The 27,333-nt window shown below is 51.4% G+C and overlaps 1 protein-coding gene across 1 annotated transcript; it reads left to right on the top strand.

Moving 5' to 3' along the window:
- Positions 1–3,829: 3,829 nt before the first annotated feature.
- On the top strand, positions 3,830–26,493 carry LOC144942382 (NXPE family member 3-like). The gene is made up of 6 exons (XM_078869215.1): positions 3,830–3,934; positions 12,933–13,654; positions 14,197–14,273; positions 14,544–14,753; positions 16,388–16,558; positions 26,132–26,493. The coding sequence occupies exons 1-6, from the start codon at positions 3,830–3,832 to the stop codon at positions 26,491–26,493; spliced, it is 1,647 nt and encodes a 548-aa protein (XP_078725341.1).
- Positions 26,494–27,333: the final 840 nt, after the last annotated feature.

The raw sequence follows: 27,333 nt of genomic DNA, 5'->3' as shown, positions 1-27,333 counted from the left end.
TAGTGCAGGTGTAGTGCCGTAGATGGGCCACACTTACGGGCAGCAGTGGACAGGGCCCATCTGCAGGTACCTCGGACCCCCAGGGGAGGGGCCACTGTGCCAGCCCATGAGGGGGGGGCTGCTGGGGGCTCTAGGATCCTAGGCAGCTAAGCCCTCGGGCCGGGCCTCAGGATCCCAGACAACCCAGACAGCTGAGCCCTTTGGCGCCACCAACGGAGGGCTGCGGGGGATCTAGGATCCCACGCAACCCCACCCCTCGATGGGCAAGGGGGATAATAGGGCCGCTTCCTAGCCGATCGGGGCCAGTCGCAGCTCAAGACCCAAGACCAGCCAGCTAGGACCCTGGACCCCCTCGCCCCGCTTGTCCTTGTAAGGGCCGGGATGCTGTGCGGGCCAGTGGTGGGACTCTGGGACTCCCGGCTCGACATCCTTGTAAGGGCGAGTTCCGAGGAAGCCAGAGTCTTGACCCGCACCTTGGCTGGGTCGGGTCAGGTAGCCTCCCCTAGGGTAATTGTAGCCGGAGGACCCCAGAGCGTAGCCAGAGTCAGGCACGCTAGGAGTAGGCTGTGACGCTAGGCTGTGTCCCTAGGCTGTGTCCCTAGGCTGTAACAGAGTATCAGGACTGTTGGAGTGTTGTATCGTAATAAAGAAGTTACCTCTACAAGTGTCTCTGGAACCCATTACACAGGGGCCGGGAGGGAGTCATGGCGCTTGCGGAGTTGCTCTGTGGTCGTGGCATCACAATAAACCATAGATTGATCTCTATTTACATCTACGGGATAAAGGTCAGCGTCCATTTTCAGCCACAGTCGTGCAAACAATTGATTCACTCCCCCCGCCCCCCCACTTTGCACAAGAGCTTAGAAGTGTGGTCACCACATCTACGCCTCTATATAAGGAACGAAACAGTTAGACTTTTTCACAAATCTGGCTGTCGCCTGATGAAGCTAGTTTTAATTACTGGCGAAACATCGTACTCAGATTGTAAATGTTGTGGCTTGGCTCTCCAACACACCGGCGTGCTGTACTAGTGACGAATTGGCATGTTCCGTTTACGTGACAAGCCTTTCTAGTTGGCTATGCCGGGTGGTGGTGGGTTTTAACTATACATTTACATATTTATGCGATCTAACCCAAATAACCTCTCATCTCTACACATAAGCAGCTTCCACCATCATGGACTCGCACATGGGCCCAGAGGCTCTTGCAGAGACCTGTAGGCTCACACAGAGACCTGTAGACTCGCACAGAGACCTGTAGACTCACAGAAACCTGTAGACTCACACAGAGACCTGTAGGCTCACACAGATACCTGTAGACTCACACCGAGACTTGTAAACTCACACAGAGACTTGTAGACTCACACAGAGACCTGTAGACTCACACAGAGACCCGTAGACTCACACAGAGACCCGTAGACTCACAGAGAGACCTGTAGACTCACACAGAGACCTGTAGACTCACACAGAGACTTGTAGACTCACAGATACCTGTAGGCTCACACAGAGACTTGTAGACTCACAGAGACCTGTAGACTCACACAGAGACTTGTAGACTGTAGACTTCTTACACAGAGACTCGCGTGACACATACTCGATAGAGACCCATAGACTCACAGCGATCCATAGACTCATATGGAGACTCCAACTCACAGAGTGTGTGTATGTGTTGGGACTGCCCCCCTCAAATTTGGTTCTCTTGGTTACGCCGGACGAAATACCCTGCGACATGTCCTCCCGTGAACCCACCCAGCTCTGCTGCCCCGCTACACCTCCGTACCCGTCCCCAACTCACGCCGTCACTAAACCTGCCTTAAAAGTAGCCATAGTATCTAAACATTAACTCACCCCGGAACAAAGTGCACATTGGAGACTCCAATTGGCGGTGTGACCGGCAGAGGTTCGCGATTCATTATTCGACCCCAGCCCTCCGCCCTGGTGCAGTTTAATCATTCGCGTGGCGTAACCGTGAAATACGCTGCGCCGGTTTGCTTCACGGTGGTCATTTGATCCTAAAGGTTTTGATTAATGTACTTTTAGAAAACATACAACATCGAGCATGAGATGTAAAGGAATGATCCCTGACTCACATTTGCAATGAGGACGATGGCGAAGATGCAGAGGAGGGCGACCGAGGTTCGAGCCAAGGTCCCGCACAGCCTCCTCGCGTCCATGACTCCTGACGCGGCGGACGCGCGCAAATTGTGGGGCGTTGCGAGGAGACGTTGGCTCACGACAGCATGTGTGAAGACACGGGGATACGTGAAGACACGGGGAGACGTGACCGCACGCAGACACAAGGTGAAGAGAATGAGATGTCGTCTGAATGTACGAGGGGAACTTTTACGATCCGGGTTTACACGGTACGCGAAGGTTGGGTGGACCATCACGCACGACGGAAACCTCGTACCGGTGGGCAAAGTGCGGTCAGTCTATGCTTGGATCGTGGGCAATTCGGTACTCGGGCTCCAGCAACACACGGCTCTATTGTTCACGCGAGAAATTAGCACTGCTAATGAGATATTATTCATCGAAACTACGCCCAGAGTTTGCTCGCGTTTGTTCAATCAATGCTGATGAACATATATACTGCCAGAGAATGACGTGTGGCTAATATGGGATGTGTAGAAATGTGTGTTTACCTGGAGATACAGTGTCGTGTTGTCTGCTTCTTTAACGGATAAGAGATGACACGTTTCATGAATTCAACAAGCTTGTAAGCGCAGTCGTAGGAAGGGGAAAAGCGGCAAGAGAAGTGAGGTGACCTGCAGCGTGGTGAGCGGGTGGGTGAGTGAGTGAGCGGGTGGGTGAGCGAGCGGGTGGGTGAGTGAGCGGGTGGGTGAGCGAGCGGGTGAGTGAGTGAGCGGGTGAGCGGGTGGGTCAGTGAGTGGGTGAGTGAGCGAGTGGGTGAGTGAGCGGGTGGGTGAGTGAGCGATTGGGTGAGTGGATGGGTGGGTGAGTGGGTGGGTGGATGGGTGGGTGGGTGGGTGGGTGGGTGGGTGAGTGAGTGAGTGAGTGGGTGAGTGGATGGGTGAGTGAGTGAGTGGGTGGGTGGGTGGGTGAGTGAGTGAGTGGGTGAGTGAGTGAGTGGGTGAGTGGGTGAGTGGGTGAGTGAGTGAGTGGGGGAGTGAGCGGGTGGGTGAGTGAGTGGATGGGTGAGTGGGTGGGTGGGTGAGTGGATGGGTGAGTGGGTGAGTGAGTGAGTGAGTGGGTGAGTGAGTGGGTGAGTGAGTGGGTGGGTAGGTGGGTGAGTGGGTGGGTGAGTGGGTGAGTGAGCGGGTGGGTGAGTGAGTGGGTCGGTGAGCGAGTGGATGAGTGAGCGGGTGGGTGAGTGAGTGGGTGGGTGAGTGAGTGGGTGAGTGAGCGGGTGGGTGAGTGAGTGGGTGCGTGAGCGGGTGGGTGAGTGAGTGGGTTAGTGAGTGAGCGGGTGGGTGAGTGGGTGAGTGAGCGAGTGGGTGAGTGGGTGGGTGAGTGAGTGAGTGAGCGAGTGGGTAAGTGAGTGAGCGGGTGGGTGAGTGAGTGAGTGGGTGAGTGAGTGGGTGGGTGAGTGGGTGGGTGAGTGGGTGAGTGAGCGGGTGGGTGAGTGAGTGGGTCGGTGAGCGAGTGGATGAGTGAGCGGGTGGGTGAGTGAGTGAGTGGGTGGCGAGTGGATGTACGAATCGGTAAGTCAGTGAGTGCTGTTGTAATCTGGGGTGTAATGGTTGGACACAGTTCGGATGAGACAGAGGAGTGGGCAGGATGCAGGTGGAGGGTGAGAGGAAGGAGGGGCAGGGGGAGGAGGTTACGGCTAAGTACAGGAACAGTCCCCGCGTCTCCCTCCTCGGGGCTGAATGATGAAGATGGACTCGAAGAGTCTTCCTCCATCTCGGACCTTCAGGTCGTGGCTTCTGATATCACTCCTCGCCCTCAGCGCCCTCGTTTTCTTCGCGATGAACGTGAGAACTCCACCTCCTAATCTTCCTCAATACATATCCTCGCTTCTCTTGTGTTCTCGGTTCGAGACAGCGCGCCTCGCAATGCACTTGTACCCCGTGTGCATAGTGATTATTGGGTCGCCGCGTGTGGCATCTAGTCGTGTTTCATCGCAATATAACGCCATGCGGCGTGGTAGCAGAGGTCGCAAACGGGTTATGATTCCTTACCCGTACCCGTACCCGGCCGCACCAGGGTCGCAAATGGGTACCCGTACCCGTTCCCTACCCGTACCCGTACCCTACCCGAAATGAGTGACAAACGGTTACTCACCAGTGACTCACGGCCTACCCGTACCCGGCCGGGTACGGGTAGCCGGGTATCGGGTAGGGTACGGGTATCGGGTACCCGGTTGCGACCTCTGCTTGGTGGTTAAAGCTTGCTTGTATAGCAGGGACACTGTCCCTCTCCTCCCGTGAATCGTATCGAGGGGACAGGTCGGCTAACTAGACAATACGTGCAGTCCCCGACTTACGAACACAATTAGTTACTGGACCCGTTCATAAATTAAAAGGAACACAATAATATATTGGATTAAATGCCCATACGGTCAGTGGTATGTCAAATGTGTTACGGTTCAACAGAAAAGTGAAGCATTGCTAAACTCATAAGATGAAATATTGTACATTTGCATGTATAACACGATAAAAACAATATTGTATAGTAAATAAAACATAAAACAAAGTTACGTGAATAGAAACAAAAATCAGTTGTATCGTCACTTCACTTGAGTTCTGATGCTGGGGGGGGGGGCAATGAGTCACCACAATTACACACGCGCACACGCGCACTTGCAAAGACACACACACACACGGGAGCACGCACGAACATACACACAAATGCACAGCCACGCAAACGAACGACAGACGATCCCTCGGTACGGACTGTTGGGGCAAGTGCTGCAAGTGAGCATCGCCTATGAATGTCGGCACGGCACACGAGGGGGAGAATGGCCAGCACCACGCATTGCCTTTGTCTCCCCAGTGACGATATATGTACACACCGCATCAGGTGCTCATTTGAGGCTGAGTCGACCTAGGGGAGACCCAGGAACCATTCAGATAATCGTCACCCGTGTTGATTGAGGGTTGTTGTTTTTTAAAAGGAAGAAAGAGTAGTCCGGCTCAATTTTCTCTCCCATGCGATTTCCTCTATTATAGGGCATCAATGCGGACTTTTAAACGTGCTTTAACGGCGATATTAAGATGAACAAATAACTCGATCCGGAAAACAGAGAATTTTAACAAGATTTGGAATGTATCAACGATGCCTTGGGACACTTTGTCCAAAGAAGGCGAATCAAACGGTGGCAGATAAGAATTTCTCAACATCCACGTACAACCAACTCTTAAAAATTATCGTCAACAATTACAGAACACGTGTTGACAATCACAACACCGTGGCGACTAAACAGACAGAAAAAACACAACGATTGTTCGTACCAAACCCTGACGCACGCTCCACTCTTGGGTGAAGAAACAACCCAGGGTATATAACGACAGTCTCAGGACTCGACTGGTGCCTTCAACAACTCACCTGAGCAACTCAACGCGGTTGCAGTCCCGGGACTTGGTTGACGCTATCAACAGCGCTTTGAACAACTCAACGCAGTTTCTGTCTTGGTCGCGAAGTTTACGCCCTCGACAGCGCCCCGCAGCTGATCCTCTCCCAGAGTCCCCCTGGGCGAACGCTGACCACCCCGGGCAATGCCAAACACATATCGCGTTCCCGGGCAAACGCCGACCACAACATACGCGCACACGCATGCACTCACTTTCTCACACAAACACACACACAAAGATCCCCCGTGTAGCCTTAACAGACTGTAGAAGCAAGCGCTGTTCGCGAGTAGCACCTATGAAGGCCATCATGGCACACGAGTGGATGGGTGACCAACAACACGCCATTTTTGTCTCCCCAGTGGGAATATTTACACATCACACCAGGTACTCATTTGAGGCTGAGTCGACCTAGGGGAGGCCCATGACTGGTCACTGGTGTTGGCCATGAGCGGGAATCGAACTCAGGCAGCCACTTTGGTAGCGCTAACCGCTACTCCCCACACACTCACTCTCACACACACACACCACTCTCACACACTCACTCTCACACACACACACCACTCTCACACACACTCACTCTCACACACACGTGCACGCGAACACACACAAACACTCCGAGGGAGAGGCTGATTCATCAAGCGTGGACGCAGAAATTATAGTTGCACAATTGGGACCAACAATCGGTCGACATTCGCTATCAGCGGCAAGACACCATTTTAAGACGGAACCAGCAGCTATGTATGCAAGTTTTAAATACGTCAGAGTGCGCAATTACATTGCGAGAAGGGACGGTAATTGTGCAAATTTCCCCAGCGAGTGAGATTCATGAAGATGCAGAAGTAGCGGGAAGAGAAGGATGGGATAGGGTCTCCCTGGGCAGAGGAAATCGTTCAACGGAACCCTAAATTGACTCAAGGTCAAAGAGACCACCTTAAAAGTCTCCTTCTAGAATTTTAAGACGTTTTCAGTAAGGTATGAGTTGCACGGACTTGATGCAGCACCATATTAAAACAGGGAATGCTCAACCCGTTAAAGATAATTCATATAGAGTGGAACTAGTATATAAAGAACAGCTCTGTAGAGCTACAGATAAGATAGTCTTAGGTTTTTTTCGGTAAAGTCACGTAGGTAAAACATTAAAATTAATAAAAGTAGAATAAAATAAAAATCACGACGTTTCGGAGGCAACACAAGCTTCCGTCTTCAGGTGGAACCGTCACAGCCACGACAGCTGTATCAAGTAAATGAGAGATTGCAAGAGCTACCACTCCGTATATATAGTGTTTGGAGAGGGGGAAGGGCCAAGTACGGCACACTTTTTATTATTATGGTAAGGTGAGGCTTAAGAGGCTGAGCCTTTGTTATGGAGAGGTACGGTTTGTGACTAAGCCTGGCCTACATAACAATAGTGTGAGAAAAGAAACAAACTAAACATGGTAAAACAAGCCTGGCTGTCTATCAATAACCTGTAAAAGTTGTCTGTCAAATAAGATGGTCCAAATAAGTGTAGTAAAATCTTTTTTGCATGGTTAATCACATCTTTCCAATGATTACTCAGTTTGTAACCATCATCACGGTTGAAATTATGTCTGTGTTTGTGTATTTGTATGGCTTCGTGTACAAACCTTTGATGGTAGCCAGGAGGTTTGCAGTGCACCTTGGTCTCGGAAAAGACAATTTCATGAGAGCCCACCAAGTTGTAGCAATGATCGGCAACGGCCGAAGAATTAGTTCTGCCGTGTTTCAGATCTGACTTATGCTCGCGGACACGATCAGAAACATGACGTTTCGTTTCTCCAATGTAGCAATCACCACAACTGCAACTCAATTTGTAGACTCCAGGATACTGTTAGTCAGGAACGACATCCTTCACAGATGGAATCAGATCACGGATTTTATGCACTGTACTGAATCGGACTTGGATCTTATGTTTGTTTAGAATTTTGGAGATCGTTTTGGTCACGCCTGCTATGTATGGTAACGTGATAGTTTTGGTCGGAGTTTCATGTGGCTGTTTCTGTGTGGTGGGAGAAACAGCTTGGCGGATAGTGCGGTCAGAGTATCCATTCATCCTGAGGGCCCGATGTACATGTCTTAATTCACCGGCCAGGTGGTGTTGGTCAGAAATGCCATGGGGGGTATAGCGTTTTGATGAGATAATTCTTTTGAGATGGGTAGTGATGGGAATCCGGTTTCAAGTAGGAATCTGTGTGGGTGGCTTTCCTGTAGACAGAATGTCCCAAGGATCCGTCAGGCTTCCTCTCAAACAGAATATCCAAGAATGGTAGTTTACCATCTTTCTCCACTTCCATGGTGAATCTGATGGATGGGTGTCTGGAATTTATGTGGTCCAAGAAGTGGTTCAATGCTGGGAGGCCATGTGGCCAGATGACGAAAGTGTCATCCACATACCTCTTCCACAGGGAAGGACGCAGGGTGGATGTCTGGATGGCGTCTGATCAAATCTAGAATTACAGATAAGATGTTGACGGCGGAAATTATTTCTCCATCAACAAACCCCTGGTGAACACCAGTAGTCCTAGTTAAGAAGCCAGATGGTTCCATTAGGTTTTGTGTAGATTTCCGACACCTAAACAAGGTTATGATCGCAGACGCATATCCCCTGATGATTCTCTCCATGCATTAGAAGGAGAAAAATATTTTTAGATCTTTTATCTATCGTCACGGTTTTGGCAACTTCCCCTGGACGACGAATCCAGATTAAAAACTGCTTTTCTAACACCGCAGGGGTTGCTCTAATTTAATAGACTCCCCATGGAATTACTCACAGCACCAGCAACCATCCAACGCCTCATACAATTTGTACTGTCGGTCCAATGGGAGATTAGTCTTATATATTTCAACAATGTCATTGTTTTTAGTAAGTCGTTTGACGAACATCTGATGACACCACGATAGGTTTTATTTAAAGTGCGAGCCACCAAACTGACATTGAAACCATCTAAGTGTCATTTTGTACAGGGCTCAGTTAAATATTTGGGGCATGTTGTCAGCGGTGTGGTGATTCCTAGGATTTGTTTACTATCGACGATTTCTACCCCGGCTCGCTATAGTTGTGTAATAACACTCTGGAGACGGTTTGTGGAATCGGTCCTTTTATTTACTTTCCTCAGTTCACAAGCACTCCTCGTTGCTGGCAGGCAACGGGAAGTGGGCAGACAGATTGCAAGAGACGCACCGCCACGTGGCACTCGGAGCCCCGCTCGTGCGTGGCCCGCTCTCTCTTCGTTCCTTGTCTCACCTCGTGTCCCTCGGCTCTTCCCTTATTTAATGCCTGGGTCACGTGGTACGCTCCAGCCAATCCCTAACATCCTGCGCTGAATGTTCCAGATTCCTCCATCAACTCCCGGGACCACGCCCCTGACTTGTCTTCCCATTGGCTGAGGCCAAGAGTAGCAGAACCAATCATCCTAGCTGACATCCCTTGATCACGCCAGGGCCATGCTCCCAGGCTCTCCCCCCATTGGCTGTAGAGCAGGACCGCCAGAGTCAATCACCACGTGAGCCGGACATAGGCTCTCATTACAGTTGCTAAACCCTTGCCCGCCCTCACACCAACAAGGGGTGAGAGCGTGCATTTAAAGCGCTAACGTTCAAGGTTAACTGATGCTCCACCACTAGCATATCCGGATTTCTCGCTACCGTTCATCCTTGATACAGATGCTAGAGATGTCAGTATAGGTGCGGTCCTGTAACAAATACAGGAGAAAACGGAATTTGTAATTTAATACGCGAGTCGCGTGATTTTCTCGGCTGAACAACGCTATTGCGTTACTCGTGGAGAACTCCTGGAAGTAGTTCATTTTGTCACGTTGTTTCGGCCCTACCTAAATGACTGCAGATTTACCATGCGGCACTACAATTCTCACTTAAAATGGATAAATCCTCAGGACAAATGATGCATATCCGGATAACTGCATGTGCTACGGGAGCGGCATGGTCTAAACCGACCCTCCCTGACTCGCTGAGAAAGGTGATGTCGATAAATGCAGCAAAAGTAGAAAACGATGTACTGCCCGCAGATCATGATCTCGGGCTGATAAGGATCAAATGATCCGATTGCAAAAAGAGAATGAACCTCTACAGTACTCCGCTGCACAGGCAGCTGAATGTGCTCAACATGGTCCAAAGGGGGCTCCATTTATCACATAGTGAGGACTTCTGATGAGGTGAGACGTGAAGATGCAGCGTCGTTGCCGAGTGGTGCCAAAACCCTTATGGCAACAGTTGCTACGAGAAGTGCATGCAGAACAACTAATGCACTTGGGCCACTGACAAACGTTCCTCGCACTGCAGGCGAAGGATGTCCGCAAGTGGGTAAATTGTTGTCAAGAGTGTGCAAAGAGGAAACCGCCCCAACCCATACAGCCTCCACTGCAATCGATCGCAGTCGAGGGTAAACGAGCTAGTAGCATTGGATATCCTGGGTCCATTTCCTAAACCAGCAAGGGGAAATAAATATTTGCTCATGGGGACGGAGTATTGCACACAATGGCCCGTCACATGGCCAATACCAGACCAAACGACTGCAGCCATAGCAGAAGCCTTTCTCCGTGGCTGTGTATTGGATGAGGGCCCCTCTGAGAAACTGCTCACAGACCAGGGTTGGAATTTTTCGGCTAAACTGTTGAGAGATATCTGTGATATCATGGGTACTAAGAACATTCAAATGTCACCAGACCACCCGCAGTGCGATGGACAAGTAGAGAGGCTTAACTGCTACACTGTCAACAATGTTGTGCCATCTTGTAAATGATGATCAGATCGACTCGGACTTGCACATCCCGGGGGTCCGAGGGGCATGTCGCAGAGCACCACATGCATTGACCAGGCTCTCCTCCTTCGTTTTGATGTACGGGAGAGACCCTGAGCCACCTATTGAGGACCAACTGGTGGCTCTCCCTGCTAAAGTTGTTTCATGGCCTGCCTCCTTCAGGCTGCCACGAGAAAGGCTCCGTGAAGCTCGTGAAACAGCGATGGCGGAATCGGGCAGATTGCAAAAAGCAAACAAATGGTTGCAGCAGGGTACAGAGACACCTGTACCCTTTGGGCAGGGCGATCGGGCAAGGTCACACTGTCCCCAGGTCCGAGTTGGCACATCGGCCAAACTACACCGTCCCTGGCAAGGCCCAGTGGAAAGTGTCAAGATCCTCCACCTACAAAGTGTTTGCCTCCAAATGGGATGCCAGTGATGGGTGGTTCATCCGAGTCACCTTAAACCATATAGAGAACCACCGACACAAGAAGTTATTCAGGCCCAAAAAGACCGGGTCCAGGGACATCGTGACAAATGCTGCGAGGGGAGCATCCTCCTCGCAGAAATACTGCCCCTACACTCTCTTCCCTCTTCTCATGAATGACTGGAATGAAGATGGCCACGATGAGGGGGGCCGACAGAGTCATCAAAAGAGGCGCCGAGAAGGAGTGTCACCGAGTCGAATGTGCTGCTCGACCACACATACATATTGACGATATGTAAATATGTATGGCTAACTATGTTGTGTATTGCTTGCCTAAGAATCTACAGCTTTAACAGGGTAGCCCACGTCACGTGAGAGTTTAATTATGATAAGGAAGGGTCAAGTTGGGTTGTAACACCTTCCCCCCCCTTGATTCAAGGGCCTATGATATGCGTTAGCCCAGAGGTTACATTTTATGTACTCCATGCCCCCAGGGTTGAATCCCTTGTGTGATCCTGTTGTTCATGACATACATCCCCCAGGTTTGAATCCCTTGTGCGATCCAATTTTTGCCCACATACAGTCCCCTATTATAAAATGAGAGTTGTAGCCGGGACGGCAATTTTTTTATGGGGGGGGGGAGTACTGTCCATGGCAAGGGTTATAGTGGGGCCAGTGGAGATGGATGTAAACAGATGCAGGGTATTATAATACATTCCTGCGGAGGGAGCTGGTAGGAACGTTGGGTTGCTCGGTCAATGGCCAGGGTCAATGGTGGCGTGGTGTATTCCGCAAATATGCCCGACTGTGAGGGCGGGCACAAGCCGGCGTGAGTAGGTTAAACGTTGAGTTTTACAAGGGCGCCACGGGGTGACCAGCCCCTCCCCACCTAGCCCCACCCCTCCCACCCCCCACCCAGCCCCACCCTCCCCACTCAGCCCCTTCCCACCCTCCCCACCCAGCCCCTCCCCACCCTCCACACCCATCCCCTCCCCACCCTCTCCTCCCCACCCAGCCCCACCCTCCCCACCCAGCCACTCCCCACCCTCCCCTCCCCACCCAGCCCCTCTCTTCCCTCCCACGCCCCTCCCTGCACGACGGACGGACACAATAATCCCTTGTGGGCTGGTGTAACCAGGAGGATCCTACCAGTATAAGCAAAGATTCGAGAAGGGAAGTAGAATACGGTTAGAGTCTGCTAGAATAATCTACCGGGGGAAAGTGCTGGAAGTTACCAGGGCGTGGCTGAGTGGGTACATAAGGGGAGCGAGGCCCGCGATCAGGCAGGCTAGCTCAGAGACTGCAGGTGGACGACATCGGGGCCGACTGTTGGAGATCTACATAGTGGAAACGATCAAGAAGGACTGTTCGAAACCGCCGGGGCTGCAGATAGTCATAGCCTTTTCAAATGTGTGAGTCATACTCTCGCCTTGTAAATACGTTATTATGGAATAAATCTTCTCAAAAGTGGAACCTGTGAAGGAGCTTCATTACAACTGCACGAATACGCTACACTACTACACTACACCATTACAGTATACTGTACACAACTGCTGTTTAACGCGGTAGATGCCTTCCTGAAAAGTGTAAAGAAAAAAATGTGTAAAGAAAAAATGTCCCCTTAAATAATGTAACGAAAAAGCTTAGTGAGATAAAATGCATGCACACACGTACTATATCATAAGGTTCAGTTGCGCGGCTCAAGAAAGTAGTTCGTCGTCAACTTCTGAGAAACCGCGTTATAATGATCAGGTCCCACGTTATAACGGATGCATTCCGCGTTGTGCAAAATGTTTCCTAATAGAAGAACCACGTTATTGTGAAACATGTTGCGAGTACTTACCGTATACCATTTAATTACACGACTTAACACAATACCACACAACTATACCACATCACTAAACTATACTGGCACTTGCTCACTTATTTTCCCCTCATTCACTCTCTCGCTCCTCCTGCATTCACTTGTTTACCTCTCATTCATTCACTCATTCTTTTGTCTCATTCGTTTAAGTCATTCATTTATCCCTCAGTTACTCATTCATTAATTTATGCATTATTTCATCATTCTCTCATTCATGCTTCATTCACTTGGTAATTCCTCCCTTATTTAGTTACTCATTCCTGTCATTAAATTACTTAACCCTCATTCTACCTTAATTTACTCATGTTTTGATGTGCATGCACTGCCTCCCCAGGTGTCCCTGATCATCCCTCCCTTGCACAAGCCTCCCCGCCATGCAAGGCCTGAACCAGGCCCCAGAAGTCCCACCCTGGAGCCGCATGACCCCGAGATGGACGACCTGCAGCAGCTCCTCTTGTGGCCGAGCCCGCCCGCCATGTCCTCATTCAACTTCGAGTCATCCACCAGCCCCGCGGCCACGAGCTACCGGCTGCTGGGTGGGACGCGCAACTTCACGGTGGGTGACACGCTGCACCTCACCGTGCAGGCCCGAGACCACCACGGCAGGGACAAGCGGCACGGCGGAGACTACTTTCGCATTAAGGTACATTCACCAAGGCTCCGAGCCGGCGCATTCGGCTCGGTGCTGGACCACGACAACGGCTCGTACACGGCGAGCGTCGTGCTGCCGTGGCCAGGCGAGGCCCTCGTGGACATCAAGCTGGTTCACTCCAGTGAGGCCGTGCACATCATCAGCCGCCTCCGCGACTCCGTGCCCAACAAGATCTACTTTACCGGCTACTTCGAGAAGGAAAGAGCGAAAGGCGAAGCCACCGAGTGCAACGCGGTTCCGCGCTTAATGATGAAGTCCAGGATGTGCGAGTACAGAGACGCAGCGACAGGACACATGTGGTTCTGCAAGAAGCCCAGGAGACTGCCTTGCGACTCCCTGCGATTTCACTCGAACAGAGGACGCAGCAACATTCTCACAAAAGATGAGGAGCGGTTTTTAAGCAAGTAAGAGCAGACATCTCCCTCCTCCTGCTTGACAAACTCCCCAATGCATTTCACTTGATAGTTGTAGCAACAAAATGATGAGTTCAGGCCAATAGTAGAGCGGTAAATGGGTTTTCAAGATTGACGAGCCCAATCTTGATACAACAGCATTTTCTACTCCTCGTTTGGACTCAATGAGTTGGTGATGTAAACAATAATGCGGCCACATTTATCTCTTGTGCTGGGGTCTGGACAAGCCTTAGAACATTTTACAAGCAATGTATAATTTGCCCGCAAGTCATGATGGGAGTCGTGCTTTCTTGATGTTTGTGAGCACACCTTTTCATGTTGTTCAATCAATTTGCTTTCAGCCTGCACACATTTTCCTGCTGTGATGGAATTTCAAGTATAGCTGATAAGACCAATCCTAGCTACACAGCAATTTCCACAATTTGTAAAGGCATGGACTGAGTCTTAACTTACACGTTACCTGCCGGTGTGGCATCCCATCTGCCTGGGCCATTCCCCACCCATTTTTTGTGCGTTGTTCCTGGGTGATGCAGCGAAGTCTCAAAGGTGAGAATCAGCGGAGATCCAAGCCAAATCAAGGTGTTGTCGTCGTCATCACTGCACAACCTCAGTGAGTGTTGAGCACTTCATGTCCCACGCAGCCTTAGCTGGGCATGTCTAGAGTGTGACCAGGCCTGCTCAGTTGGGCCAGAGTACAGAAAAAATGTTCAAGATTCTCGGGCAAGCTACGAGTGTAATACGATCATGAATGTTGTAAGAACAAACATATCTTGAGTCAAAGTCAATAGGGGTGTCATAGTGAATTATATTTGATTGATTTCTCGTAATTCTGAAAAACAAAAGTTACCTTATTGAGTGTATGTGCATGTGTGCTTCTCAGTGGCCGGCCTTGGGCCATGCATGCCAGGCCGCCCCATGCCCTCTCTGAGTGGCTTCTACCTCAACGATGAGTGGGTATCACTGTCCTGCAGAACACGGCTCTTCCCTTCCCCTCAAGACCTAGCCAATTGCCTGCGCGGAAAGAGGCTCTACATGTACGGGGACTCCACCATCCGCCAGTGGTTCCTGCACCTTACCGCCCACGTGCCAGGTAGAAAGACCTCACCATCAGCATTAACTCCTCATCTCCATATTGCTCCACCTACTCAATTTGTCTTGTCTATAGGGAGCAATACCCCTTTTCCACTGCCACAGCTGGGCCGGGTCAGAGCGAGGCCCTCACGGTATGAGCCAGAAACAAACCGCGCTACGCTGACCTCGCAAGACATCTGCTCTGGCTCGAGACCGAGTATGGCAAGGGATGGGGCTCATTCAGTGGGGCACCAGTGGCACGGCTCCTAAGAATGTCTGTAGATACTAGGATGTTTTCCTGTGTCTCTCTCTTCCAGTACAGCCACTTTGCTAAGGCCAATGGGTCCACAAACATCTGGCAGCAGTAGTCCTCCACAGTTGATGATCATTTTCATCATCACATACAATCTGTTGCTGATGTCTCTGTCATTTATATGTTTGATAGCAATCTTCTGACCCGATGTCATCTTTGATCGTGTAATAACCATAATTCTGGAGCACTAACCTGAAGCAAATGTGCAACCAAACAGATTACCAGGATGTACGCCAAGGCCTCCTATTGGTGCAGAGAGGCCTCCATAGTGATTGGTCAAGAGGCAAGGTTTGAAGCGATTGGAGGAGAGGTAGAAAAGGACTCTGAAGCCGGTCGTGTAGGGGCTGACGCCAAACGGTTTATTCAGGGCTTACGCCTAACTCGGGGGAAGGGGTTAACACAACAGTTATTAACTAAGCTCCCCAGGGGAAGGGTACTGGGAGTTCCCTACACCCCACCAGGCTATCAGGCTCTTCCCACAGCACTGACCAAGGGTTCAGACAACTCGGCCAGCCGGGTAAAGTAGCCCTTTAGCCTGGCTCTCTACCTTCAAATACCCCAGGTGGCATGACGTCACTTTACCCTGACGGCATTCCCCCGAGGCGAGTGTGACCTGACGTCAGCACTCCACTCCTCAACACATACAACAATTTAAACTATGAAAATACTGCACGTGTTTAAATTTTTCATGACAGTAATAAACACGTAAAATATACAGTGTGATACGGTGAAAAGTTCATGTTATTCGGTATTCACATCAGTCCAGCAATCGTCAAACACACGTTACAAGAGTGTAGTACTACGTAGATCGCCCTATGCAGAGTCTTCGCGCGTGGATTGGTCAGTACGGTACATTAAATCCAGTAGCTTTGTACAGTAGGATATTATTTCTGTACATTTGTATGTTTTTGCCAATTTCATATAGTAAACTATTTTTACGACTCAAAAAACATATACAATACACCTAAACACATAATACTATGCAAAAATGCGCAAAATTATGACATTTTAAAGAATGGTGTTATTATTCGATAATCTACTGTATATAAACATGTTTCAACTCACTGGTAAGTGTAAGAACAATCCTCATGACCAAATTCAGCAATTAGAAAAGACGTTTCACTTGAGACTATGTCAAGCATGATCAGAACAAGATCTAGAAAGTCAAAGTAGCAATCTAGGAATTTAGAATTACTATCGATACGTCCTGGGCTGTCCTGTACAACCCCGAATATAGAATTTACTTATGGCCAAATACGACCATCTTAGCAATGTCATTGCATTAATAAGTGTCACCGTGACATCAGTCGAGTACCACTATGACTCGTCTGCCTGCTCAGACATGAAGTTCATCGACATCAACGCCCCGACGCTGCTGGGCCCGCTCATGTCGGTGAGCGTGGCCGCCAAGACGTTCCTGCTCTTCCGCTCACAGGGCCTCCCCTTCCTCACGCCGCACGGGCCCGTGGCCGCCCTGCACTACGTGGCCAACGAGATCGACGGCCTAACTGGTAAGGAGGCCCCTCACCTATGCCTATCACCCTCCCCACTTCCTTACCCACTATCCATACTCTTCTACAACTAGATGTGGAGTTTTTAATTACAACGGTTACAGAACAACCTCACTTGTGTCATCCTTGCTGTCTGCCAACTACGACTAAACTCAGCCACCACTTTCCATAGTCTTCATTGGCTCCCTTTCGCCAGCAATACTAATTTAAAATCGCCTGTCTTTGTCATCGCGCCTTCACCACCGGTTTCCAGCATACCTTGCCTCACTGCTCTCGCCCTGCACTGAAGCTCAAGGATAGACCCCTACGCAGCATCACTCAAAATCTGCTTCAGACACCAAGGTCACGAACTGTTACAGCCTCACGTCAGTTATCTGCCATCGCCCTATCAATATGGAACTTTATCCCTTTGCACATTCGCAACATCAAATGCACTCTGACTTTTGAGAAACATCTGAAGGCCTATCTGTTTGGTCAGCCTTTCGAGCAGCCCTGAGCTTCGCTCAGGGCTTCGCTCAGGGCTGCTTCGCTCAGGGCTGCTCCATGACACATCCAAACCGAGCCAGTGGAGCTGTAAGCCATCTGTTTGTCCATCCGTATGCTTATTCATTCGTGTCTGTGTTCATGTGAGAATAAGGACTGATACATACAGTAATCAGTAGAATAAATTTAATTGAGTACAGGCGATTTACAACGATACAAAATTACGATATTTTATATGCCACCATGGATCGATTTACGATGCAGAAACGTTATTTACGACGCATCTTCCGACATGACTGAATAGATTTTAAGTCCGTTTCATTTCGTATGTGACTTAGCATGGAGCTTTTGTTATTCTCAAATGTTTTTGTGGATTTTTACCTATCAAACCCTGTTAAATATGGCTGATGAAAGGATAGGCACATATTGGCAAGTGATGTTTCCACTGTTTCTACTGTCTATGGGAACTGACAAAAATGAGATGGATAGAAAAGGGGGAGATAAATGGGGGTGAAGTGATCTGGTCAGGGGACGAAAAAGTGTGCACCAGAGGAGTAGGGTTCTTGTTGAGTGCAAAAGCCAAAGCATCATTATTGCGATACAGACTGGCTAGTCCAAGATAAATTGTAGTGAGATTTAATAGACAACCCCTAAATATGTCATCAAAACATATGCACAACATCAGGTAGCACAGAAGAAGATATTGGAGATAAATCACGACGTTTCGATAGCAACACAAGCCATCGTCTTCAGGTGAAAATCGTGATAGCCACGATGTCTGCTGCGAGCAGCACGATGTCTGCTGCAGATGTTGCTGCAATAGAGACACTATTTACGTCTCTCCATCACCCCACTCCCTTTATGAAACTCAGCCGTCTCGGCTGACCGACAAATAACCAACGCAACGTGTGGACCTCCAATTTAGAACGCAACAAGAGAACAACAACAATAAATAATCCCGACCGAGGAAGAAACGATATATACACTATATACAGGAACAGGAAGAGAAGAAGATTGGGAGGAAGAGAGAAGAGAAAAAAAAACTTAGTTGCAACCAATTACAATGGACGAGCCACCCCCCGGACAGGCTACAACTACACCTCGCACATGCAACACCACACTCGAGCAGAAGATGAGCCCGGGTCAGCAATTGACCCATCTGGCTCAAATGGCGGCCACGGGCCACGGGTGTAGGTGCACTTTGACACCGGAGGATGGTCATTTAAATCAAGCTATCTTTGCCCGAGTCCTTGATGCCAGGCCGTCAAGCGAGGAAAGAGCGGGTCCACTGGAGGCTTCGGGAGCAGCCAGAAGATGGCTCCACGAGCACGGCACCTCCTGAGCCGAAGAACCCCCATGTGGTAGGAGGTCGGGGGATGGCATCTCCGGACTCCGCCGTTTTCCCCGGGCCGGTACGACCGGCGACGTTGGCCCCGTTAGGCGCTTGACCCTGCGGGCGGAATAATAGAACTGTCCTGAGGAAGGAAGTCAGCCGACGTGCGCCCCAGCTCATCGGGCTGACCAGACACCCGGCCCTCAGGAAGTGGAGATGAAAGACTAATGGCAGGTGGAAACAAACGTTTAAGCCATAATCCTCGTGGCTCGGGTGTGTGGCGACCTCGCCACTCTCTCCTCACCCTTCGCCCTGCGTGGCCTCTCACTTTCCCCGTCCCCGATCACTCCTGACTGCTTCCGGTTACCCCCCTTATAGACCCTTACCCTCTCCCCCACGTGACGTAACTCCTCCCCCCCTGACGTCACTTCCGGGAGGTCGTTTACGCCCGCATTACACCACCCTCCCCCGTAGAGAAAATCCAGCCGACCTCGGCTGAACACAACTCCAATAAGCAATGCGAGCGAACACGACCGAATACGAAAAAGGACACAGAACACATGATAATATACCGAAAGAACAAGAACACAACACAATAATTAACGAAATGTGAGGGATTTCGAGCGGGTGCGGGTCGCCGGGCCGTCCCGGACGGTCGGTGGCCCTCCCGCCGAGCGGGAACGTGGCAGGGTTTTAAGAGCGACAGGCTGAAGTTTGTCTGTCGCTATTGGAGGCCTGGCAACGTCCCGGTCCTCTATTTTCGAAGGCGCAGCATCAGAGGCGTCCCGCGATCGTGTCCGCGGCGGGGTAGGAAGGGCTGCGGGCCTCAAAGGTTCCGCAACCATGGTAGGCGCACCCCAAGCTGGGTCTGCTTTCCCCTGCCGCGTCACGGCCGGCTCGTCTGTGAAAGGCACGACATGCGCTCTAGCAAAGTCAGCAGGCACAGGCAAGGGCGAGTCGGCAGCAACAGACCCCGGCAAGGCAACCCCAGGAGATGACGCATCCGGTCGAGGGGCCACGTATGGTTTCAACCGAGATGTATGGACGAACCAACACCGAGAACCAAACCGAACACGCGCCGACTGTGGGTTGGGAACCTCGATGAGGCGAACCGGCCCTTGCCATGGCTTATGTAATTTAGGAGAGGTACCTGGCCGCACCTGTGGACAATGGAGCCAGGCCAGGTCCCCCGTTTTCCAAGGGCATTCCCCTTTTGAACGTCGCGCACACTGCTCGTTCCGAGCCTGGGCTTTGGCCGTAGCCATGCGAGCCTCCTCCCGCGCCTCAGTGACTCGGCGAACGGTGTCCTGAATATAATCAGGAAGAGGCTTGACAGGTCCCCTCGCCTCGGTTCCCAACTGTTCCTTAATCGGCGGTACGTTTTCATGACCATACATCAGAAAAAACGGCGAATATCCTGTAGCCGCATGCGGCGTCATCCGGTACGCTGAAAGCACCCCAGGGATATGCAAATCCCAATCCGATTGTTTTTCACTAACCGTATGGCACAACATGGCGGACAGGGTCCGATTAAGCCATTCCACCATACCATCCGTTTGTAGGTGGTAGGGAGATGTCCGTATTTTTTTTGTACCCAGCGCCGCACACACCTCCCCCAACAATTTCGAGGAAAAATTCCGGCCTTGGTCTGTAAGGAGCCTCTCCGGCGCCCCTTTGTCCATAACATACACAAAAAGAAAGGCGTCTGTGATAGACGCCGCTGACTGGTCAGGCAAAGGCCAGGTCACCGGCCAGCGGGAGAGGTACTCCACCCCTACCAGCAAATATTTATTTCCTCTAGCGGATGGCGGAAAGGGTCCCAAAATATCTAACGCCACCAACTCATTAACTCGAGACACCTGGATGGATTGTATCGGCGGCACATATGGATGTTTAGGTGGCTTACGGCGGGCACAATCGGGACACGCGCGAACGTGCCCGACGACATCCGTCGTCATGCCGTGCCAATAGTAGTCTCGCTGCAGCGTCAATAGCGTCTTCTGCACCCCCAGATGTAAAAGCGTGTCACAATGCAGAGTCCTAATCAATTCGTACCGCAATGATTCCGGTACAACCAGACGCCAGCGTTCCTGCATCCCTTCCCTCCACATCAGCAAGCCATCACGGAGAGCGGTTTCCGGCACGCCGCCCGCACAGAGTCGCCCACTCCCCTTCACAGGCTGCTTACGTAACGTTACCAAGGAATCATCCAACATCTGTTCCCGAATCCACACAGACCTCGGGAGATGTAGAATGCCATCAGCCGGTCCCCCATCAGCCGGCCCCGGCTCAAGCGGAGCTTCCGGCACTTCGACTGCCAGCGCGACAGGCAGAGGGGGGTGCTGAATCGGGCCACATCTATGCGTCCCCGATGCACACGCGCAAGGGGATCGCTGCGGAAACCCTTCCGATGGTGAATTTGGAAGGAAAATTCTTGCAGCGTGCCCAACCATCGCGCCAGCTGGCCGGATGGTTGGTCCATTTTAAGAGCATACTGCAAGGCCGCATGATCCGTGCGAACAATAAACGAACGACCGTACAGATACGGTCGAAATTGGCGGAGAAAAAAAACAATAGCCAAAAGTTCCCTGCAAGTGACACAGTAGCGGGTTTCAGCGGGAGACAAAACCCGGCTACCATACGCGACCACGCGTTCTACACCACCTTTGGACTGAGATAACACCGCCCCAATACCCGTGTCACTCGCGTCCGTATCCAGAATGAAGGGATGCGCAAAATCCGGATAATCCAACGTCGGTGCCGTAGCCAATAGATCGCGTAGGCCTCGAAACGCCGCCTCCTCTGGCGGTCCCCAAGCAAATTTGTGTCCTTTACCCGTCAGGAGATGCAAAGGCCTCGCGATCGTAGCAAAATTTGGAACAAACCTCCGATAATATGAGGCGAACCCCAAAAACCGACGCACATCCCCCACCGTGGCAGGGGTTGGCCAGTCACGGACGCACGCAGTTTTGTCCGGATCTGTGGCCACCCCGTCCGCACTGACGATGTGCCCCAAATAACGCACGGAGTGTTGCAGCAGGTGACATTTCTTGGGCTTAAATTTCAAATTAGCAGAACGCATCCTGGTGAACACGGCCTCCAACCGCGATAAATGCTTGTCAAATGTGCGGCTGAAAACGATACTATCGTCCAAATATATAAGACATGTCTCCCACTGCAATTCCGTTAATACCAACTCCATCAACCTCTGAAAAGTGGCAGGGGCCGCATTCAGCCCCATCGGAAGACAGTTAAATTGAAATAACCCCTGCGGCGTACGGAAAGCAGTCTTTTCTCGCGAGGACTCGTCGAGGGGAAGCTGCCAGAAGCCCGAAGAGAGATTTAGCGTTGAAAAGAACTTCGCCCCCGACAAGGCATCGAGAGAGTCGTCCATACGCGGCAGGGGATACGCATCTGCCACCGACACCTTATTTAATTTACGAAAGTCTACACAAAATCGCAATTTGCCATCTTTTTTCTTGACCAAAACAACAGGTGCGCCCCATGGGCTGTTAGACGGAGATATTATGTCCGCAGCCAACATGTCATCCACTGCCCCTCGAACATGCTCTCGCTCAGCCGGACTCATCCGATGCGAGTTCAACCGAATAGGGGCAGCGTCCCCTGTGTCAATATGATGGTAAAGCAACGAGGTGCGTCCTAAGTCCAAATCATCGGAACTAAACACATCAGAATAGCTCGATAGCAATTTACGAATCGCACAACGTTGTTCCCCGGAAAGAGCTGAATTCTCCCCACACAATTCAGCAATCCAGCGGTCATCTACAGCTCCGGGGCCCGAAACACCTCCAACGACCCCCCGGCCGGACAGATCATCATGAGCTGTAAACGCAGTAGTGGCATGTGCCACAACGGTACCCGCCGGCACACACACGCTTTCGGCACTCGCGTTAAGCACCTGCAAAAACGGCTGCTGGTCTGGCCTAACAATAGTTTGTGCCCCAACCAGCGCCGATCCACCCGTGATGGTGGCGGACGGTGACAACAAAACCCCAATCGCTCCTTGACGACCAGGTACAGGCTTCCAATAACGCAAAGGAATGAGAATCTGTGAGCCAGGTGGAATATCAACAGACACTTCGGACAACGCCTGCACCTGGGCGACAGGAGCAGGTCGCCCCCAGGGCGATGGCAAAAAGGCAATTTTACGGCCTTCCGGTAATTGAATGCAGTTCTCATTAATTCTAATTAGAATGGGCATTTTGGCCAGAAAATCGGTCCCTAATAAACAAGGAACCGCAAGAGACCTCGAAATTAACACAATTCCCGAGGCCGACACTCCCCCGATAGCAATTGTAGCGTACACCTGGCCCACAATGCCCATGCTACCCCCGTTCGCGGCGACGCAGGAAGCGTAAGCCGGACTCACGGCCTCTGGTGGGATGTTCAAGAGATGGAATATTACATCCGAAATAATGGTCGCGGACGCTCCGAAATCTACCAAAATCCGTACGTCCACCCCTTGTATCGACCCAGGTACGGTGGACGAACCGGTAGCAGCCGCGACGACCCGCCGAGCCAACTTACACCACTGCGTTACCGAACGACAAGGCACAGTCAATGGTCTCCCGTTATTAAAAACACCCGGATCGCATGACAACGGTGATGAGTGAGGTGTCAAGCCTTGCCGGGTGTCTGGTGCGCACCGACTTGCCTGTGCTGGCGAATCCTTCCTTGGAGCGGCCGCTGTCGAGGCCTCCTGCTGGGGCGGACCCGGGACGCGGGCCCAGCAGTCCCTGGCATAATGGCCCTTACGCCCGCAGCGGAAGCAGTCGATGTTGTTGCGCCTTGCTGCGGGCGCCCCGTCCCGCCGCGGCCGTGTCGGCGGCCAGCCCGCGGCTCCGGCCACGGAGCAGCGGCAGCCGACAGCTCCTGCGGGCTCCTGTCGTCCGGCACATAAACAGCTTTCTTGGGGTCCCAACCCACGGCTCCCCATTCGACGATGGGCCCACCCGTCCACGCCATAACTTGCTTCCACCGGCGCAGGTTGAACTGGGCGTCCAGACACTTAGCCGCAGACCGGGATGTGAGCTTCTCGTGACCGCACACCGGCATGGGAATGCCGAGATCCCGGGACAACTCCAACATCTTCCCCAGGATGAGAGGTTCCAACAGGTCAGGCTCCATCTCCGGGTATGCGGCCATTGCCAGCTCCAGTACCGCGCCCCTATACGCCACCGGAGACTCCTCGGGTGCGCGTTGTCGTTGCACAAACCGGCGATGAGCATCATCCGGCGGCTCGTAAGCGTCTGCCATTTCGTCGAACACACCACGCAATGTTTTCTTCTTCGCGGCTTTTATAGAGCGAAAGAATCTAACGGACTCATCATCAAGGAGAGTCGGAAGAACTTCTAATGCCTCAGCGTCAGTCCACCTCGCCGAGCGCACCGCTGCCAAAAATCTGCAGGCGAACGCACTCCAATCGCCCCCGATGGAGAATTCCTTGACAGTCGTTAGGTGACGACTGCGACGCCTTGGCGCGTTCCCTCCAGCCGCTGACTCTTCCGATGCCATGTTCAACATGGCGTCGCAGCGTGGTGTTGACAAGATGGCGGCCTTCCGTCACGGAGGGCCCAAAATGGCGGCTTCCCGCCTTTCGTCGTGCACCACGCCCAAGATGGCGTCTTCGTGCCGCATGGCTGATGGCGTCGACATTGAAGACAACCCGGGCTCCTGCGGACCACCAACATCGCCTTCCGACGCCGTCCTCGGCGTAACGAGCGCACACAACTGTGCAAGCACGTTCTTGAGAGTTTCAAGTTGCTCCGCCATCTGACTCCATCTCAAATCCGCGTCCTTTGGTGCAGACTGGTCCGCCGACGCGGCGACATCTTGGACCCCTGGACCCGCACTCGTCCCAGCACGGATCTCCTCCTCCGCCGGAGTCGGGTCCACCGCAGGAGGAAGGTCATCGTCGTCGGAAGATGAAGCCGATGCCGGAGACGGAATATTCTTTTTTCTCAGTTGTTTAGCCATACCGTTACACTTTTGACACCAGTGTAATAAAAGACTCGGACGCTTCTCTCTGTCCTGTGTCCTTTATTTGGGTTCGATCTCTTTCCCTCATGGTACTCCCCTATATACTCTCCACTCTGCAGCCCCAGGCTGCTGTCGCTCACGTAGCCCATCTCCCTCCTAGCAGCCCCGCTGCTGTCACGTCGTGCAGACCCCTGCTGCCCGACTCCTCCCTTGCAGACCCGCTGCTCTCCGCAGCCTCCTCGCTGCTCCTCCTGCCCCGGGGTCGGTCACCGTTGGCCAACGGTGCCGATCCTCGTGGCTCGGGTGTGTGGCGACATCGCCACTCTCTCCTCACCCTTCGCCCTGCGTGGCCTCTCACTTTCCCCGTCCCCGATCACTCCTGACTGCTTCCGGTTACCCCCCTTATAGACCCTTACCCTCTCCCCCACGTGACGTAACTCCTCCCCCCCTGACGTCACTTCCGGGAGGTCGTTTACGCCCGCATTACAGAAGGATAGTGCATCTAAACTGGACCCAAAGAGTGACCAACGTAGAAGTAAGAAAAAGTTTTCACATAGAAGAAGACGTGATGCAGGCAGTCATCAGAAGGAAACTGGAACTATTTGGACACATATATAGGACGAACAACAGCAGGACAATTAAAAGTATGTTGTTCGGAAAAATAGAACTGGAAAGAGAGGAAGACCTAAAAGAGAATAGCTGATGACATAAGAGATTGGTGCCAGACAGATGCTTAAGCATATTGGCACAAGACAGAGGAAGGTGTAAAGAAATTACAAAATGTGCAGTAGACACATGCAGGCTATCTGCCGATGGCTATCTGCCCATGGATTTTGCTGATGGTAAAATAGGGTCCGATTTACGACGATATGATTTATGACGGGGTTTCCAGGAACACATTGTTTAGTAAACGTGGGGAGTGCCTGTATATTAATACATTACCTCACTGCAGCAGGTTCTTCTGAATTAAATGTTGTCACACCAAATTGTGCGTGTGCTTGTGTAATGCGAGCGTATGTGGGGTTTCGCCACCCCAGCCCCCTAAGCCAATCAGGCACCACGAAGCATCGGGGGCAGGGTCTCAGGGCGGAGCCGGGGGGCGTTAAGGGAGGGGTATTATCTGGAAGGTTCTTAAGGGGTGTGGCGAAGGGCGGAGTCTGGGTGACATGGAAAGGGGATATAAGGGAGAGCCGGAAGGGGCTCGAGGTCAGTTGGTGGAAGCTGGGCCACGTCGGGCGTCTCCGCGAGCCATCGGCCACGTGGCGACGCGGAGACGGCTCCCAGTGCGCCGTCTGCCAGCGGTGCACGGGAGTGGGGGAAGCGCGAGAGCGGTGCGGGAGCGGGACGTCCGTTCCACGACGTGCCGTGGAGTGACCGGGAGAGCGGAACGCGAGCTGTCCATAACGAAGAAATAAAGAGATGGAGACACAGGCCCTTGTCGTCGACCCGTTTTATTACACTTGTACCATAGATTAAAACATAGCTGAAGAACAAATCTGGAAAGCAGCTGTCGTTCCTTAATCGTGCCAGAAGGGCAAAAACACCCGTGACCTATTCTAACATTGTGACGTTGGGGCCGATATTCTGAAAACCCCAGGGGTTTGGAAAACCAGGTTCTCATCAGCCAACCTCGCACTTCCATGAACAGTGCTACAACAGCCACTAAAAACACAAACACCCTCGAAACGCCCTTCTGTCTGCGTTGCTGTGTGTGACCGTGTTCTCTCTCACATCCGTGTCTGTGTCCTACAACCCAGGTGGGAAGGACACGGTGGTGGGGATCAGCGTGTGGGCTCACTTCACGGGGTTCCCAGTGTCTCTCTACATCGCTCGCATGCGCGGCATTCGCGCCGCGGTCGTCCGCCTGCTGAAGCGAGCCCCCGGGACGCTGGTCGTCTTTAAGTCGGCCAACATCAGCTACCACTCGGTCTACCAGTCCGATTGGCTCTCCCTTCAACTGGACCTCATCATGCGCCGTCTCATGGCGGGGTTGCCTGTTGTTATTTTAGATGCCTGGGAAATGACGGCGGCCCACCGTCTCCCGGACAACATGCACCCTGAACCCGTCATCATCCACAACGAGGTCAAGCTCCTCCTGGCCTACGTGTGTCCCCAGTAGGGTTGAAGATTGTCTCGCAATGCAAAAATTGGGGAAAGTTTCAATGTATTTGTCTTGAGTGGTATATTAGGAGGGTCAGTATGAAAGTACAGGCGCATCTGGCTTAATGAGCAAGATACATTCCGCAAAAATTGCTCGGTAAGCGAATACTCGTTAAATGATCATCATTTTCATATTGACTTCCATGTTAAAAGCTGAGTTATTTTTCATCCCCAAAACATTCTACTTTTGAAAACATTTTTTTACGTGAAAAATAACTGAATAATTTTCAAATAATGTAATATATCAAATATAATACTTACAAGGGGGTCCCCAATATACGTCGCCACAATATACGTTATTTCACACTCACGTCGTTGACTTTTTGAAGAAACCAACATAAAAGATCCCCGCAAGTGCGTCGTCGTTTTCGACTCGAGCTCAGTTTGGTATAGAAAAACGTAGAACTCGCATTTCACGCGCGTGCCGCCGCCATCTTAGCATCCATCTGCAGAATCCATTCTGCCGCTTCTCAGTCCCATCGTGTTCTCTCACGTTGTGCGGATCGAAAGCTCATTGTAATTGGCATAATGCTCTCACAACACCTTGTCCAATCAAGCCAATCAAGCACAAATCATCCACTCATAAGATAAGATCATACAAATTATAGGTTAAGGTAAAATATTTTTTTAAAATGCTGTTAAAGGTTCCGTGCTTTTTTACACTAAAATTTTTTTCTGTTTGAGTCATGGCTTAAAAATGTCAGAAACACGTTTTGTATGGAAAAAAAAAGTTTTAACGTGTATAGGGCTTCTTTCAAATACCCACAAAAATAGATATGCGTTTGATACGTATACATGC

The sequence above is a fragment of the Lampetra fluviatilis genome, chromosome 27 (genome assembly GCF_964198595.1).
Source record: "Lampetra fluviatilis chromosome 27, kcLamFluv1.1, whole genome shotgun sequence".
Lineage (NCBI taxonomy): Eukaryota > Metazoa > Chordata > Hyperoartia > Petromyzontiformes > Petromyzontidae > Lampetra > Lampetra fluviatilis.
This window is presented reverse-complemented; position numbering and strand designations above follow the sequence as displayed.

Bases quoted from the DNA above. Each gene is read 5' to 3' on its own strand.
- LOC144942382 (XM_078869215.1), top strand. From the start codon at position 3,830: ATGATGAAGATGGACTCGAAGAGTCTTCCTCCATCTCGGACCTTCAGG. The intron at 13,655-14,196 runs GTAAGAGCAGAC...TGGGTGATGCAG, and splicing joins GAGGAGCGGTTTTTAAGCAA to CGAAGTCTCAAAGGTGAGAA. The intron at 14,274-14,543 runs GTGAGTGTTGAG...TGTGCTTCTCAG, and splicing joins GTCATCACTGCACAACCTCA to TGGCCGGCCTTGGGCCATGC.